This window comes from Macaca nemestrina, chromosome 4 (assembly GCF_043159975.1).
Source record: "Macaca nemestrina isolate mMacNem1 chromosome 4, mMacNem.hap1, whole genome shotgun sequence".
Classification (NCBI taxonomy): Eukaryota; Metazoa; Chordata; class Mammalia; order Primates; family Cercopithecidae; genus Macaca; species Macaca nemestrina.
Genome location: NC_092128.1, coordinates 2,608,804 through 2,626,423, shown reverse-complemented (window position 1 = coordinate 2,626,423; position 17,620 = coordinate 2,608,804). Strand labels below are relative to the sequence as shown.

Below are 17,620 nucleotides of genomic sequence, written 5' to 3'. Positions count from 1 at the left end.
GGATAAACTGTGGCGTAAGAAGCTGCCTGAAAAGGAAAAGCCGAATTCTGTAAAAGGAAAACAGTCAGCCCATGTGGCCTGGGGCCAAAAGTGGGGAATGAATCCCCCATATGGGAGAGGGTGAGTGAGTGTCCTTCTGGGGTCCACTTTCCCTGGGGAACTGTACAATCCAGGCCGTTGGAGAGCACCTCGACTCTCCCAATCTCAGAATCGCACTTAAGGAGCAGCCGGGAAACCATGAGAAGAAACTGCTCCAGGATGTGTCCCGTGCAATGTCTCAGACCCAGGCAGCTACAGTAAGATGCCATTCTTGATCTTAGCTGTTCAACTGTGTATGGACCTGGAAATCAGCAGCACCAGTCACTGGAGTTAGGGGGACTTGGGCTGGGGTTTGCAGAAATGAGGCTTGAGTAGGGGAAGAACTGCAGCCAGAACTGAGAAATGAGCATGACCTGGGATCCAGCCCAACTGGCACAGGAACCAGGCTGTCTCCTAAGACCTAAGCAGGAGGAGAGTTGCCTCAGAGGCCAGGTTGGGGGCTGGGTGGCATCTCCCACTGCCCTAAGCTGAGTGGCAGACTGGATGCAAACTTCCAGGACTGACTAGATACCTGTGTTGGCTGCCACAGTCGGAACAAGGGAGGGAGCACTCCGCCAGAACAAGGATAGGAGAGGGACACAAATCCCCTGTCTGTTGGCCACAACTGTGGCTGCTTGGGCTGTCCCTCCTTCCCTAGGCTGAGACCTTGGCATAGCGGTGGCCACCCCTCACCCAAGCATTTTCCCAGGGGCTTGGGGGCTGCCCCACTACCCTTGTTGGGACTTGTGCATACAATCACCATGGGGGACCTGAGTACAATTGCCCAGTCCAGCTCTGCCTGGGCTCTCCCCACACCTCTCCAAGGCGAAGTATGGCATCCAGACTCATGAGTCTTCCATTACCCAATCTGCCACCTGAGACACCCAAGTACTTCTCCCATGGAAAAGAGTCTGGGCACAAATCCTATTGTACCCACTGTAGCTGGCTCTAACCTGTAAACATCACCTACTGACCTAGAGGTCAATCTGCAAAGCCCATTGCAACAACTTCTAACACAAGAGCAAAGTGCTTGGAAACTAGAAGATCATTGCACAACCAATGCTACCACAATGACCCATGCCACCCTGGGTCACCAGGGCGTTGAGGGCCCACTCACCCATTCAGCATACCACAACTACAACCAGCAGCCAGGAAAGCTACACAGAGGCCCAGGAAATAGCCTGGAACTGCCAACACAGGCGCCAGAATACACTGCCCCATGGCACAAGAACAGACATGCTTAGCCCACCACTGCTACCACTGAAACCTGAAAAGGGATCCATCAGGTACTCCAGTCTCCAGTACAACTTCACAACAGCCACCACCAATAACTGCACCATTACAAACCAATAAACCCACAGCTACCACAAGGGCTATTTACAGCCAAAGAAATCAAACAGCGTTTTTACCACTGCATATCCTGAAACAAAGCCAAACAGCCCTACCTACCCAAACACATCATGGTCACATAGTCAAGAAAAAAAGTCCCCTCCCAATGAAAGTAAATTTAAAAATAAGCGGCAACTGTTGCTCTGGATGTGCAGAAATCAATGTAAAGACACAAAAAGCCTGAAAAAGTCAAGGCAATATGACACCCTCAAAGGAAAACAACAGTTCTCCAGCAATAGATCCTAATTGAAAAAAAAAACCTCAAAATGCCAGATTAAAACTCAAAATACTAATTTCAAACAAGCTCAATGAGATGTAAGAGAAACCTGAAAACCAGTACAAAGAAATCAGAAAATCAATATAGGATGTGAATAAGAAGTTTACTAAGGAGACAGATATATTTTTTAAAACCCAGAAATTCTGAAACAGAAAAAATTCATATAAGGAAGTACAAAATACAATCAAAAGCCTCAACAATAGATCAATAGAAGAAAGAATCTCAGAACATGAAGACAGGTCTTTTGAAATAATCCAGGCAGACAAAAATAAAGAAAAAGGAACCAAAAAGAATGAAGCCTTGGAGATGTTTGAGACTCCATAAAAACCTAATATACAAATTATCAGTATTCCTGAGGGGGAAGAAAGATCAAAAACTTTAGAAAATGTATCTAATAAAATAAATGGTAAAAACATCCCAAGTATAGCAAGAGATACAGACATCCAAATATAGGAGGTCCAGTGGTCCCTGAAAAATACACTCCACAAAGGACTTCACCACAGCATATTATAATCAGATTGTCGAAAGTCAAAGTGAAAGAAAGAATTCTAAGATCAGTAAGAGAAAAGTAATGGCAGACTTTTCAGCAAAAATCTTATAGGCCAGAAAAGAATGGGAGGGTATATTCAAAGCACTAAATGAAAAAGCCTGCCCTTGGGCATAGTGGCTCACATCTGTAATCCCAGCACTTTGGGATGTCAAGGTGGGTGGATGGCTTGAGCCCAGGAGTTCGAGACCAGCCTGGGCAACATGGTAAGACCCCCATCTCTACAAAAAATACAAAAGTTAGCTGGGCATGGTAGCATGTGCCTGTGGTCCCAGCTACTTGGGAGGCTGAGGTGGATGGATCGTTTGAGCCTGGAAGGCGGGGGTTGCAGTGAACCGTGATCATGCCACCACACTCCAGCCTGGGAGACACAGTGAGACTCTGTAGCAAAAAGAAAAGAAAATAGCCTACCATTGAAGAATTCTATTTTCAGAAAAATTAAGCTTCAAACATGAAGGAGAGATAAAGTCTTTTGCAGACAAGCAATGCTGAAAGAATTCATTTCCACTATACAGATCCTATAAGAAATGCTCAAAGTCCTAAATGTGGAAACAAAAGGAAGATATCCACTATCATGAAAACACATGAAAGTATAAAACTCACAGTAAAACAATCACACAAAGGAGGAACAGAAGGGAATCCAACGGCAATACTACAGAATTCCACCAAACCACAAAGAGAAATAGAGAAAAATAATGGGTGCAGCACACCAACATGGCACATGTATACATATGTAACAAATCTGCACGTTGTGCACAGGTACCCTAGAACTTAAAGTATAATTAAAAAAAATATATATATATATAGAGAGAGAGAGAGAGAGACAGAGAGAGACAGAGAGAAAAAATTAAAATTATGGCCGGATGCAGTGACTTATGCCTGTAATCCCAGCATTTTGGGAGGCCAAGACAGGAGGATCACAAGGTCAAGAGCTCAAGACCATCCTGGCCAACATGGTGAAACCCCACCTCTACTAAAAATAAACACACACAAAAAAAATTAGCTGAGTATGGTGGCACGCGCCTGTAGTTTCAGCTACTTGGGAGGCTGAGGCAGGAGAATCACTTGAACCCAGGGGGAGGAGGTTGCAGTGAGCTGAGATTGTGCCACTGCACTCTAGCCTGGGCAACAGAGCAAGACTCTGTATTAAAAAAAAAAATTAAAATTAAAAACAAAACAAAACAAAAAAACTAGAAAATGAAAAATATGACAGGAACAAAACCTCGCATATTGTTATTAACCTTGAATAAAATGGATTAAATTATCCTCTTAAAAGATACAGATTGGTGGAATGGATAGAGAAAAACATGATCCAACCATACGCTGCTCACAAGAAATCCACCTTACCTATGAAGACACAGTCTCAAAGTAAAGATATTCCACACAAACAAACAAACACTCAAGACCAGGAGTAGTTATACTTACACCAGATAAAACTGACTTTAAATCAAAACAGTTTAAAAAAAAAAAAAAAAAAAGACAACAAAGATCTATTCAGCAAGAGGATATAACAATATATTCAAATATACACGCAGCCAACAGCACCCAGATTCATAAAACAAATATTACTACACCTAAAGAAAGAGACAGACAGCAATGAAATACTGGTGGTGGACTTCAACACCCTATTCATAGCTTATTGAGAAAGAAAATCAGCAAAGAAACGCTGTACTTGGTGCAATGGACCTAAAACACATTTACAGAATATTCTGTTCAACTGCAGAATTTATGTTCTTCTCATCAGCACATAAAATGTTCTCCAAGATAAACCATATGTTAAAACACAAAACAAATCTCAACAAATTTTTAAAAATCAAAAATTTTCATGTCTCAATACCAAGAAATCAACACCAAGAAATCAATACCAAGAAGAATTTCAGAAAATATACAAGTACACAGAAATTAACAACATGCCTCTGAATGACTATTGGGTCAAAGAGGAAATTAAGTCAGAAGTTTAAAAAAAATTTTTTTGAAACAAATGAAAATGGAAACGCAACATACCAAAACTTGTGGGATACAGCAAAAACAGTGCTAGGAGAGAAGTTTATGACATCAAGTGACTACATGAAAGATCCAAATTAACAACCTAAGGTCACACCTCAAGGACTATAAAAGTAACAAACCAAGTCCAAAATCAGTAAAGGAAAAGAAATAACAAAGATCAAGGCAGAACCAAAAAATAAAATAAAATAAAATAAAATAAAGACCAAAAAACAGTACAAAGGATCAGGAAAACAAAAAGTTGGTTCTTCAAGAAGATAAATAAAATTGATAAACCAATTGCTAGAGTAACAAGAAAATAAAAGAGACAATCCAAATAAAATCAGAAATGAAAAAGGAACATTACAACTGATACCACAGAAATACAAAAGATCATCAGAGAATATTATAAACAACTATACATTCACAAACTAGAAAACCTAGAATTCCTGGAAACATACAACCTCTCAAGATTGAACCAGGAAGAAATAAAAAACCCGAGCAGACCAATAATGAGTAGCAAGATTGAATCGGTTTAAAAAGTCTCTCAACAAAGAAAAGCTCAGGACCAGATGGATTCACAGCTGAATGCTACCAAATGTACAAAGATAAACTAACACCAATCCTCCTGAAACTGTTCCCAAAAATTGAGGGGAAGGGTATTCTTCCTAATTCATTCTATGAGCCCCAAATCACCCGGATACCCAAACAGACAAGAACACTACAGACCAATATCCCTGATAAATACAGATGCAAAAACCCTCAATGAAATATTAGCAAACTGAATCCAACAGCACATCAAAAAGATAATGCACCATGACCAAGCGGGTTTTATACCAGGGGTGTAAGGATGGTTCAACAGACACAGTCCGTAAATGTGATACATCACATTAATAGAATTAAGGGCAAAAACCACATGATCATCTCCAAAGATGCCGAAAAAGCATGTGATAACTTTCAGCATCTCTTCACGATGAAATCCCTCCACACATTAGGCATGCAAAAAAGCATACCTCAAAATAATAAAGATCATATCCAACAGTCTCACAGCCAACATATAAGAACTGGAAAAAGACAAGGATGTCGATTTTCATCACTCCTATTCAACATAGCACTGACAGTTCTAGCCAGAGCAATCAGGCAAGAGAAAGAAACAAAAGGCACCCAAACTGGTAAAGAGGAAGTTAAGTTATCCCTGTTCATTCATGATATGATCTTCTATCGAGAAAAACCTAATGACTCCCCCCACAAAAAAACTCTTAGATTTGATAAATTCAGTAAAGTTTCAGGATACAAAATCAATGTACAAAAAACAGTTGCATTTCTATACCAAAAAGAAAAAAAAAAAAAAAACTACTATCTAGCTGAGAAGGAAATCAAGAAGGCAATCCCGTTTACAATAGCCAGAAAAAAAAAAAATTGGAGGAAGATGGCAGATGGGAGGCAGGGCTAACGTGCAGTTCCCGCTCGGAAGGACAGAACAGCGTGCAGAGACTCACATCGTGAACTTTTGCTCCGAGAACCATTGTAGAATGTACCAGGAAAACTGAAAGAATTCACAAATCCTTTGCAAGAAGCAGCATACCACTGCAAATTCCATGAGACACAGGCAAAAAACTGAGTTCCCAGTGTGTGAGGTGGGGAAAACCTGCCTCTGAACACACATCCTCACTGTGGTAGCTGAAAATCCAGATAATGGGAAAAGGATTTAACCTTACTTAGAGGTGAAATAGCTTTAGGGAGCCACACGAAAAATCAAAGTAGCATCAGTGGCAGGAAGAGCCCTGTAGGCACTCCCAGTCTCCAGCTCAAGCCCAGGGAAGCCATCCCTGACTGTATCTCACAGGGGCCCTTGAGGAAGGCAGCCAGCAGAATTAGGGTGGGGTCACAGGATGAAAGAAGCTTCCAACTGAAATCTGTAATAATTTTGACTGGGCACAGATGTTCTTGAGCAGAATTTCTTGAGCAGAATCTGGTGGGGGGGGCAGGGTACAAATGGGAACTGCTGCAGATACGAGCGCAGAAGCCACCTCCAACAGTGAGGGCAGATGGGGAAGGGCAAAGCCTGAAGGCCATGCTTGCTTTCTCAGTGGGGAAGCTTATGGCCTGGGGCAAGGTCTGAGGTAGGCACTGCAGAAGAGAGACCAGCCTTGCCAACTGTGTGGGAGCTGGATGAGGCCTTTCACTACTGGCTCTCCCCCACTTCCCTAGCAAACTATGTAACAAAGCACAGGTGGCCACAATCCCCTCTGGAACAAAACCCCATTGGCCTGAGAACCACCCCTCAACAACCACAGTGGCTGCAGCAAGCCCTGCCCAGGGAGAATCAGAACCCAGACCCACCTAACCGTGCCCCCAGCTGATGGTATTTCTCTACCTACCCTGGTAGCTGAACACAAAAAACATAAATTCTTGGGAGCTTTATGGCCCCACCCATCGCCTGAGACACCAGAATACTTACCCTGGCCAACCTGAGGCGAGCTTAGATGCCTCTACTACTATGGCAGCTGGCACTCTCTTGAAAGCGAGGCCAACCAACTGGGCAACCAACTCAGGCCATTACAGCAACTCATAACAGAATAACCCTGCTCCCAGGAAGGAGAAAACAAAAGCTAATTCCACTGCCTGCAACATTCTGGCTAACCAGAGGTCCTGAGTTTCTCCACATGACACTTTCACTCCTGCCATCACCAGCATTTGAGAAAGCCAGCATACTAAACATGTCTATAACCAAGAACTCTCACAAAGTCTCCATTACTCCCCTGCCAACCCCACCAAAGCAGATGCTGGTATCCACAGCTAGAAGACCTGAAGACAGACCACATCATAAGACTCTTTGCAGGCAATCCCCAGCCCTGGTCCAGAGCCTGGTAGCCCTACTGGTGGCTAGGCCCAGAAGAACAGTAACAATTACTGCAGGCTGGCTCTCAGGAAGCCCCATCCCTAGGGGAAGGGGGAGAACACCGTATCAAGGGATCACCCAGTGGAACAAAAGAATCTGCACAGCAGGCCTTGAGTTCCAGACCTTTCCAATGAACTAGTCTCCCACATGAAAAGGAATCAAAAAAGTAATTCTGGTAATATAACAAAACAGGGTTCTATAGCACCCCTAGAAGATCACACTAGCTCCCTAGCAATGGATCCAAACCAAGAAGAAATCTCTGAATTGCCAGATAAAGAATTCAGAAGGTTGATTATCAAGCTACTCAAGGAGATACAAGAGAAAGGTGAAAACCAATTTAAAGAAACTTTAACAATACAGGATATGGATGAAAAATTCTTCACAGAAATAGGTATCATAAAGAAAAAACAATCACAACTTCTGGAAATGAAAAACACACTTAGAGAAATACCAAATGCACTGGAAAGTTTCAACAGTAGACTGGACAAGTAAAAGAAAGAACTTCAGAGCTCAAAATCAAGGCTTTCAAATTAACCCAATCGGACAAAGACAAAGAAAAAAGAATTTTAAAAAAATGAACAAAGCTTCCAAGAAATTTGGGATTATGTTAAATGGTCAAACCTAAGAATAATTAGTGTTCCTGAGGAAGAAGAGAAATCTAAAAGTTTGGAAAACTTATTTGAGGGAATAACTGAGGAAAACTTCCTGACCTTGCTAGAGATATAAACGTCCAAATACAAGTAGCTCAAAGAACACTTGGGAAATTCATCACAAAATGATCATCACCCAAGCACACAGTCATCAGGTTATCTAAAGTCAAAATGAAGGAAAGAATCTTAAGAGGTATGAAACAAAAGCATCAGGTAACCTATGAAGGAAAACCTATCAGATTAACAGATTTTTCAGCAGAAACCTTAAAACCCAGAAAGGATTGGGGTTCTTATCTGTAGCCTCCTGAAACAAAATAATTGTCAGTCAAGCATTTTGTATCCAGCAAAACTAAGCTTCATAAATGAAGGAGAAAAACAAAGAAATATCTAGGAGAATATTTAGCCAAGGAGATGAAAGATATCTCAAAAAAAAAAACTACAAGCTGGGCGCGGTGGCTCACACCTGTAATCCCAGCAAATTGGAAGATCAAGGCGGGCGGATCACGAGGTCATGAGATCGAGACCATCCTAGCTAACATGGTGGAACCCCCTCTCTACTAAAAATACAAAAAATTAGCCGGGTTTGGTGGCATGCACCTGTAGTCTCAGCTACTTGGGAGGCTGAGGCAGGAGAATCGCTTGAACCTGTGAGATGGAGGTTTGCAGTGAGTCAAGATTGCGCCACTACACTCCAGCCTGGGCAACAGAGTGAGATTCTGTCTCAAAAAAACAACCAAACAAACAAACTACAAAAAACACTAACGAAACAAATTGTGGATAACACAAACAAATGGAAAAACATCCCAAGCTCATGAATCAGAAGTATTAATATTGTTAAAATGACCACACTACTGCAAACAATCTATAGATTCAATGCAATCCCTACCAAAATACCAATGTCATTTTTCACATAATTAAAAAAACTACCCTAAAATGTATATGGAATCAAAAAACAGCATGAATAGCCAAAGCAACCCTAAGGAAAAAGAACAACGCTGGAGGCATCAACTTACCTAACTTCAAATTATACTACAGGGATACAGTAACCAAAAGAGTATGGTACTGGTATAAAAACAGATACAAATATCAATGGAACAGAATGGAGAAACCAAAAATAAAGCCACTTATTTACCGCCAACCAATCTTTGACAAAGCTGACAAAAACATACACTGAAAAAAGGACACCCTTTTCAATAAAAGGTGTTGGGAAAATTGGATTGCTATATGCAGATAAAATAAATTGGACCCCTATCTCTTGCCATATATATAAATCAACTCAAAATGGAATAAAGACTTCAATGTAAGACTTGACATTATAAAAATACTAGAAGGAAACCTAGGAAAACTCTTCTGGACATTGGTCTAGGAAAAGAATTCATGACTTAAGACCTCGAAAGCACAGACAACTAAAGCAAAAAAAAAAAATGGAACTTAATTAAACTAAAAAGCTGCTGCACAGCAAAATAATCAACAGAGTGAACAGATAACCTGCAGAATGGGAGAAAATGTTTGCAAATGATGCATCCAACAGAAGACTGATATCCAAAATTTACAGGGAATGCAAACAACTCAATGAACTATTGTGGGATCTGGCCAGCAGCCCACAATGCAACGGGGCTCTCTCTTTGTTCCCAGGTGGATCAGCAGGTCGAGAAATAACAGACACACACAAGATAGTGAAAGCTGGATCCAGGGGGGTCACCGCCTTCTGGTCCCGTGGTGCCAACAATGCACTGGATATGCCAGCATTTACTATTAAGTTTAGTGAGGGCAGGGGTAGGTTAGTGAGGGATTTAGGGTCATTTGATTATGAGGTGAGATGGTCACATGGGGATGAAGTAATTGTTTAACATAACATCTGTATGCAGAAGTACAGTGTACAGAGATAAGAATTTACAATATAGTGTGTGCATCAGTCATTTCTAACAGAGCCTTAAAACAGAAACACAGTCTTTCCATAACCTATGATTAGCAAAATATTAATCAGCAGTAACAGTTGCAGCAAATGCTGGTTACAAATAATTCATAGAAACAGGACGTGAAGTTAGACAACCGGTTAGACCAGAATTTCTCAGAAGGGAGTATGCCTTAACCCTAAAGAGGCCTAGAAGAGCTGCAGCAAGCTGAGGGCGTTTATAGCCCTATCTTATCCATATGGACAGGCGCCCCCATGCGTCTGTTTATAGGCTCTCCACGAGGTTCGCATTCCATTCCCAGAGCTATGAACATCTGCTTTTCTGGGATAGGAATCTTGGTGATGTGAAACCTCCCTGACTGCAGGTCCATTCATAGGCTCTCTGCAGGGGGAAGCAGATCACGCGCGGTTGGCTCATTCTGGCAGCCCAACCTGGCATTGTCTTTACACAATCCTGCATGCAGTTTTGTATTTACAATAATCAGGAGCATTTCATCTTTTATTCCGTAGCAATAGTTTCAGGGGGTCTCCCTACAAACAACAACAACAAAATGACTTCATTAAAAAGTGAGCAAAGGACACACTTGAAAAAGCGGGCAAAAGACAGACTTTGAAAGAAGTCATACAAATGGCCAACTAGCATATGAAACCACGTCCCACATCACTAATCAGAGAAATGCAAACTAAACCACTATGTGATACATACATCAGTCAGAATGGCTACTAGTAAAAAGTACAAAAACAACAAATGTTGGAGAGGATGCAGAAAAAAGGGAATACTTATATACGGTTGGTGGGAATGTAAATTATTACAACCTCTATGGAAAAACAGTATGGAGATTGCTCAAATAACTGAACATAGAACTACCATCTGATCCAGCAATCCCACTACTGGGTATCTACCCAAAAGAAGATAAATCATTCTATCAAAAAGATGCCTGCACTCATATGTTTATAGCAGCACTGATCACAATAGCAAAGATATGGAATCAGTCTAAGTGCCAATCAATGGATGACTGGATAAAGAAAATGTGGTATATATACACAATGGAATATAATCCAACCAGAGCCAAGAATTAAATCACATATTTCACAACAACATGGGTGGAATCATCATCTTAAGTGAAACAAGTCAGATACAGAAAGACAAATGCTGTTATGTTCTCACTTATAGATGGGAGCTAAATCACGTATTCACATGGATGGAGGGTGCAGAGTGATAGAAAATGAAGACTGAAAAAGGCGATGGGGTAGGAGGGAGGCTGGATGATGAGAAATTATTTAATGGGTATACTGTACATTATTCAAGTGACAGATACCCAACGAGCCCTGACTACACTACTACACAATCTATGCATGCAACAAAATTGCACTTGTACCCCCATAAATTTATATAAAAATAAATTAAACTGTGGTATATCCAGAGAGTGGAATCCTATTCAACGTTAAAAAGATACGAGCTATCAAGCCATGAAAAGATATGGAAGAACCCTAAATATACGTTAAATGAAAGAAGCCTAGCTTAAAAGGCTATATACTGTGTGATTCCAACTATATGACATTCTGGGAAAGGTAAAACTACCGAGACAGTGAGATCAGTGGCTGCCAGGGGTCAGAGAGAGAGGGAGGGATAAACAGACAGGGCACAGAGGATTTTTAGGGCAGTAAAACTACTCTGCGTGATGCCATAATGGTGGATATGGGACATCATACATTTGCCCAAACCCAAAGAACGTACAACACCAGGAATGAACCCGAATGTAAACTCTGGACTCTGGGTGATAATGTGTCAATGTAGGTGCATCAACTGTAACAAACGTGCCCCTCTGGTGGGAGATGTTGGCAACAGGGAAGGCTCTGCATGTGGGGGATAGGAGGTACATGTGATATCTCTGCACTTTTCTCTCAATTTAGCTGTGAACCTAAAACTGCTCTAAAAAACTTGTCTCGGAAAAAAAAAAAAAAAAAAAGGCAAGTGAGTGGCTGCCTGGAGATGATGGTGGACAGGGGAACACGAGCGAAGTCCGAGGCGAGACATGTTTGGGGGTGATGAATATGTTCACTATCTTGATGGCAGTGGTGGTTCTACAGGTGTATGTACAAGTGAAAACGTATAAAATTGTCACTTTAAATGTGTAGTTTGTTGTATGTCAATTATACCTCAATAAAGCCGTTAAAATGTATTTACTAGACTTCAGACTATATACCCAATATCATGCATTAATATATTAATGTATAGCTGTACCAATTATTTATTTAGACACTCTATATTTTCTGTATTTGTTTTTGTGTTATAAGTTAAATTTTTAAAGAATTTTTGAGTCCCTACCATATTCCTACATTGTACTGTGCATATACTACAGAAGCTACAAAACAAATATGTAAGACATTTATTCTCTTCATGGTATTGACAGCCTTCCTAGGAAGACAAGACTTTTTAAACAATGCAATATTTCCAGTATGGCCAAATGTCTATATACAAACAGTTAAGTGAAATGGGAAGCGAGAGTGTGTAAGTCTCCCACCGCATATGTGTGCTAAACATTGTGTGGCAGGCCATCCCTTTCTTCAAGGAGCATACAGCTTTATGCAGGAAAAGAAAAGCCATTAGGATATAATGTGATAAGTGAACTGGTAGATAAATGGAGAACTGCACTGAGTGTTATGAGAGTGCTCGGGGGATGCCTCATGGCAAACTTCACTGGTGGAGTTCATGGCTGAGCTGAGTCTTGAATGACATGTTAGGTTTTGATGGAGAACAGCTGGTGAAGAAAATTACTCACAGTAAACAAAAAAATGTGTTCAAATGCATAGAAGGCACAGCAGACATACTTTGTTTCTAACACACCTGAAGATTATGTCTTTATTAATAATGGCTCAGAATGTGAGGTTTGGAATGGCAAGAGATACAGACAGGGGTCAGGTATAGATCTTACGTGTTACCTTAAGGAAATTGTACAGTATTTGAATGACAAACGTCTTTGCAGAATTTGGAGCAGGGAAATGACAAGATCACACCTTCACTGTGCATGTGTATGTGTGGTGGGGATTGAACTAGCCCTTAAATAACAAGTAGACTCTGAATGGAGAGAAGGGACAGAGGAGGTGCCCCAGGTTAGGACTCCACACACCAGAAAGGACTTTCAAAGGTTCTTCCACTTGATCCCTCTTCCCTCATCAGGCACATGGCACTGAGAAGGCAAATGCAAACACGTAAAGGCTGACTTACTAAAAACAATCAGGCCCTGGCATTAGATTGCCACGCCAAGGACACAGAGAAGAGGACAAATATTTACTGAGTATCTACTGAGTAAAATCCTTACCAAAAAATTACCTCTTTTTTTTTTTTTTTTTGAGACAGAGTCTCGCTCTGTCACCCAGGCTGGAGTGCAGTGGCGCAATCTCAGGTCACTGCAGTCTCTGCCACCCGGGTTCAAGTGATTCTCCTGCCTCATCCTCTCGAGTAGCTGGGATTACAGGCACATACCACCATGCTTGGCTAGTTTTTGTATTTTTAGTAGAGATGGGGTTTTACCACGTTGGCCAGGCTGGTCTTGAACTACTGGCATCAAGTGACCTGCCCGCTTCAGCCTCCCAAAGTGCTGGGATTACAGGTGTAAGCCACCGCGCCCAGCCAAAAAATAACTTACTGAAGTGAAATGCACATAACATAAAACTAACCATTCAAAAATAAATAGTTCAAGGGCTTTGGGTGTATTCCAAAGAAATCCACTTTCTGTCTATGGATTTTCCTATTCTGGACGTTTCACAGAAACGGCATCGTACAATATATCAGCATAATATTTTCAAGGTCCATTCATGTTGTAGTACATACCCATTTAGTTATCGTTTTTCTTTTTTAATTGTGATAAAATACACATAACATGAAATTGACCGATTTAACCATTTTTAAGTGTACAGTTCAGTGATAGGAAGTATATTCACCATCAGCACTATCCATCCCCAGAATTCTCTTCATCCTAAAAAATAAACAATCTATACTCATTAAACAAGAACTCCCATTCCTCCTCACCCTAGTTCCTGGCAACTCATGAAATGAACTACTCTAGATACCTCATACAAGTGGAGTCACACTTGTAAAGAGGTGCCTTTTTGTGACAGGCTTATTTCACTTAGATGCCACTCCTTCCTATAGCTGAATATTCCATTATTTTGTTTATGTACCAAAATCTGATTATGCACTCATCCAATGATGGACACTTTGGCTGTTTCTACCTCTTGGCTATTGTTGTAATGGTCGTCTAAAATATTAATAGTAAAACCAAAATATCTGGTCAGAAAAGCTTAGAATATGGAAATAAAGACCACCAGGGCAAAAGCAAGACAAATGGAGTATCTTAGTTCATCTATCCTAGAACACAGTATACACTCAACATGGTGGCACCCACCGACATCAAAATTCTTATTGACATCAAAAATACTTATTAACTAGATGCTGTGAAAAATAAAAAGACACAGAAAATATAGTCTCGTCCTTTAAAGAACATAAAGTTTCATGAGAAAGTCAATACAGATAGGTACGTATAATACAAGGTTGAAAGTGCAAGACTCTGAGACACCTTCATGTGTGATGCAGGATCTCACTCTGCCTCCGAGAATAAAAAAGATTTGGATAGACAGAGAAAGGCGAATGGGAGAAGGCTATGGAAACAATGGGAATCAAAGCTTAAAGATGGAAAACTATATTTGCAAATACTGAATCGATTTTAGTCATGAGGATTTACATGCAACAATTTCATTTTGTTCTAATCTGGAGGCAATTTAAATTTAGTCGTCCAAAACTAGAGTATGTGAACTTGAAGACGAACTAAAATCCAGTGAAAGAGAATGATAATTAGAGTCCAAGAAAGAACCTTATGTGCTAATTTTCAAAGAAGTGCACAACTAAGCCCTCCAGTGTGGATGGTAACTGGCTGTGATCTTCCTGAGGAAAGCTCTCCAGAGATGGGTCTCCAGGGTATGTTTCAGTCACACTTTCTCACTTGGAAACCTAAATACGTGCTTATTTCTTTTGGTTTGGTTTGATGTCTTCTTTCTCCATCCTTCTCAAAAGACATAGACATCCGCTCAGAATCTACTTCACGAACACTACTCTCACAAAAAAATATGAAAATCATATACTCAGCTCTCTGCTTTTTATGCTATACAAGTCTGACTCTTTTCACTCTTTAAAAAGGAAAATGAGAAGAAAGAGGTAGATGTGAGGCCAGGTACGGTGGTTCACATCTGTAATCCCAACGCTTTGGGAGGCCTACAGGGAGGATCACTTGAGCCCAGGAGTTCAAGACCAGCCCAGGTAGTAGAGTGAGACCCCATCTCTACAAAAAATTAAAAAGTTAGCTGGGCATGATGGTGGGCACCTGTTTTCCCAACTACTCGGGAGGCTGGGGTGGGAGGATCACTTGAGCCCAGAAGGTGGAGGCTGCAGTGAGCCGTGAATGACTGTGCCAATGAACTCCAGCCTGGACAATAGAGCTAAATCTTGTTTCAGAAAAAAGAGGTAGATGTGAGAAATATCACCAAGATGAAAGCGAGTACTGCTATGGGGTACTGGCGCAGAAGGTGGAGGCATTTACCGTAAGTCTCAAGTTTCTGGTTTGACCACTTGGATAGAAAGTGTCCCAGAGACTGAAAGGAAATATAGGTGAGAGAGAAATGACAGGTTCTGTTTTAGAAATGACCAGTGTGAGGTGGCAGGAGGACACCCATAAGTAGCACAGAGCTAGATTTCTCTGTTTTAGCGTAGGTTGGGTGGTGGTTTGGAGGTCTCGATCTGGGGGCAAGTGAATGGGTGGCAGTTGAGGAGCAGTAAAAGACACAGCTAAGGAGTGGCCAGAGAAGGAGGAGGGAAAAAGAGAGGAGAAGTGACCAGAGATGAAGACAGACAAAATTTGGGGGGTGAAATTACAAACAGTAAATGGCACGGAGAAATTAAAAACAGAATCCATAGAATTAGGCAGTTGCAAGGTCACTGGCAAACATTTAATTATCTCTTTCTGTAACTCTCTTTTGGTTAGAAATTAATGCTGATGTGACTGAGATCTGATAAAGGAAATTATTTGAAAACATTTTCTTCTTTTAACTCCCTCTAGGCAGCACATGAAGTTACGAGTCATCAGAAAGAAGGAGAATGCCAACAAAAGAATTAGCAACAAAGTAATACTCAGGTGAGATTTTTAAATTTTCTACAAAGTGCACATATATACACGCAAACACACGTATACATATGCACAGGAAAAGGTGTGAAAAGCTGTAATCCAAAGACATTTCTGGAAACTTGGAAGAGGAGATTGGAATTAGAAGTGGTGGACAGATCTCTAATTTTTAGTATTCTTTATCAGGAACTATTTATTTATGCATTCACTTAAATCATTAAAAATTAAAAATACAATTTCCTACAAATGAGATAATCTGTTCATCTATCTCAGAATGACTGTGCATATGTATTATTAAGAATACTCAGCCTGGCTAGGCACGGTGGCTCACACCTGTAATCCCAGCACTTTCGGAGGCCAAGGCAGGTGGATCACTTGAGGTCTGGAGTTCGAGACCAGCCTGGGCAATATGGTATAACCCCGTCTCTACTAAAAATACAAAAATTAGCCAGGCATGGTGGCAGGCGCCTGTAATCCCAACTACTTGGGAGGCTGAGGCAGGAGAACAGCTTTAACCCAGGAGGCAGAGGTTACAGTGAGCCGAGATCATACCACTGCACTTCGACCTGGGCAACAGAGCAAGACTCCATCTCAAAAAAAAAAAAAAAGGATTAAAGAAAAAAGAAAATACACAGCAAGGCCAGGCACGTGGCTCCCACCTGTAATCTCAGCACTTTAGGAGGCCAAGGCAGGTGGATCACTTGAGCCTGGGAATTTGAGGCAAGCCTGGGAAACATGGCAAAATCCCATCTCTATAAAAAATACAAAAAATTAGCCAGGTATAGTGGCGCGTGCCTGTAGTCCCAGCTACTCGGGAGGCTGAGGTGGGAGGAACGCTTGAGCTCAGGAAGGTGAGGCTGCAGTGAGCTATGATTGTGCCACTGCACTCCAGCCTGGGTAACAGAATGAGGCTCTGTTTCAGAATAGAAAAAAAAAAAAAAGAATACTCAGATAGCTTGGAGGTCGTTATTCTTAGGACAAATTAGACCCTTTCCATAATTTGTCTAGCTTTAATTGTAACATTTTAATGTAACATTTTTCAAATTACCTCTTAAGGCTCCCTCCAGTTAAACAGTAATAAAGGAAATTACTTTCCCCATGAAAATTATAACAAAGTAAATTTAAAGTAGCTGAATATCAACAGGTGACTAAATTTAGGTATGTGTGACCGACAGACATTTTTTCAGACAGGGCTGTGTGCCCTGAAAGAAGTGTACTGTCAAGAAACACATTTCGCAGATACCAGGAATATGAGTTTTTAGGGTGGGATCATAAGCTGCTCTCTTAACTGTTTTAGACATTTGGCACAAAATATTTTTAGGAATTCTTTATTCTTAAAAATCTCAACTGCATATATAAGCTTATTGCTCAGATAGAAGAACATTAGTAATCAACCAAAAGTTAATTCATGTTATTCATTTATTATTTTCTATAATGTATCTGAATATAATAAAATCATATATACTTTTTGGTGAGAAATTTTCAATATAGAGATTGAAATTATTTTTATATCAATGTCATAATTAGGAATATATGATTCATACTTCCATTTCACATTTGTCATTGCTAAGCCTCTGTGAAAGCATTGTTTATTTCTGTTTCACAACAAGAGCTAGAGAAAGCTCAGGGTAAAGATAAACAGGGATTACCAAAACCCCAAATAAAGACCTCTCCAAAAAAGACCAGTTATGGAACAAGGTCCC

At 40.7% G+C, this 17,620-nt stretch overlaps 1 protein-coding gene across 11 annotated transcripts in view; it reads right to left on the bottom strand.

The window, feature by feature from the left end:
* Positions 1-17,620, bottom strand: part of LOC105474973 (limb development membrane protein 1) — a 212,401-nt gene that overhangs the window by 30,396 nt on the left and 164,385 nt on the right. Inside the window, exon 17 of one of the 11 annotated variants that reach the window (XM_071094177.1) lies at positions 13,147-13,721. The exons of the other annotated variants lie outside the window; for them this stretch is intronic. Within the exon in view, the coding sequence (XP_070950278.1) occupies positions 13,664-13,721 (58 nt within the window). The 3' untranslated portion in view covers positions 13,147-13,663. Of the gene's footprint in view, positions 1-13,146; positions 13,722-17,620 lie in introns of those variants that run through there. 11 annotated transcript variants of the gene reach the window in all.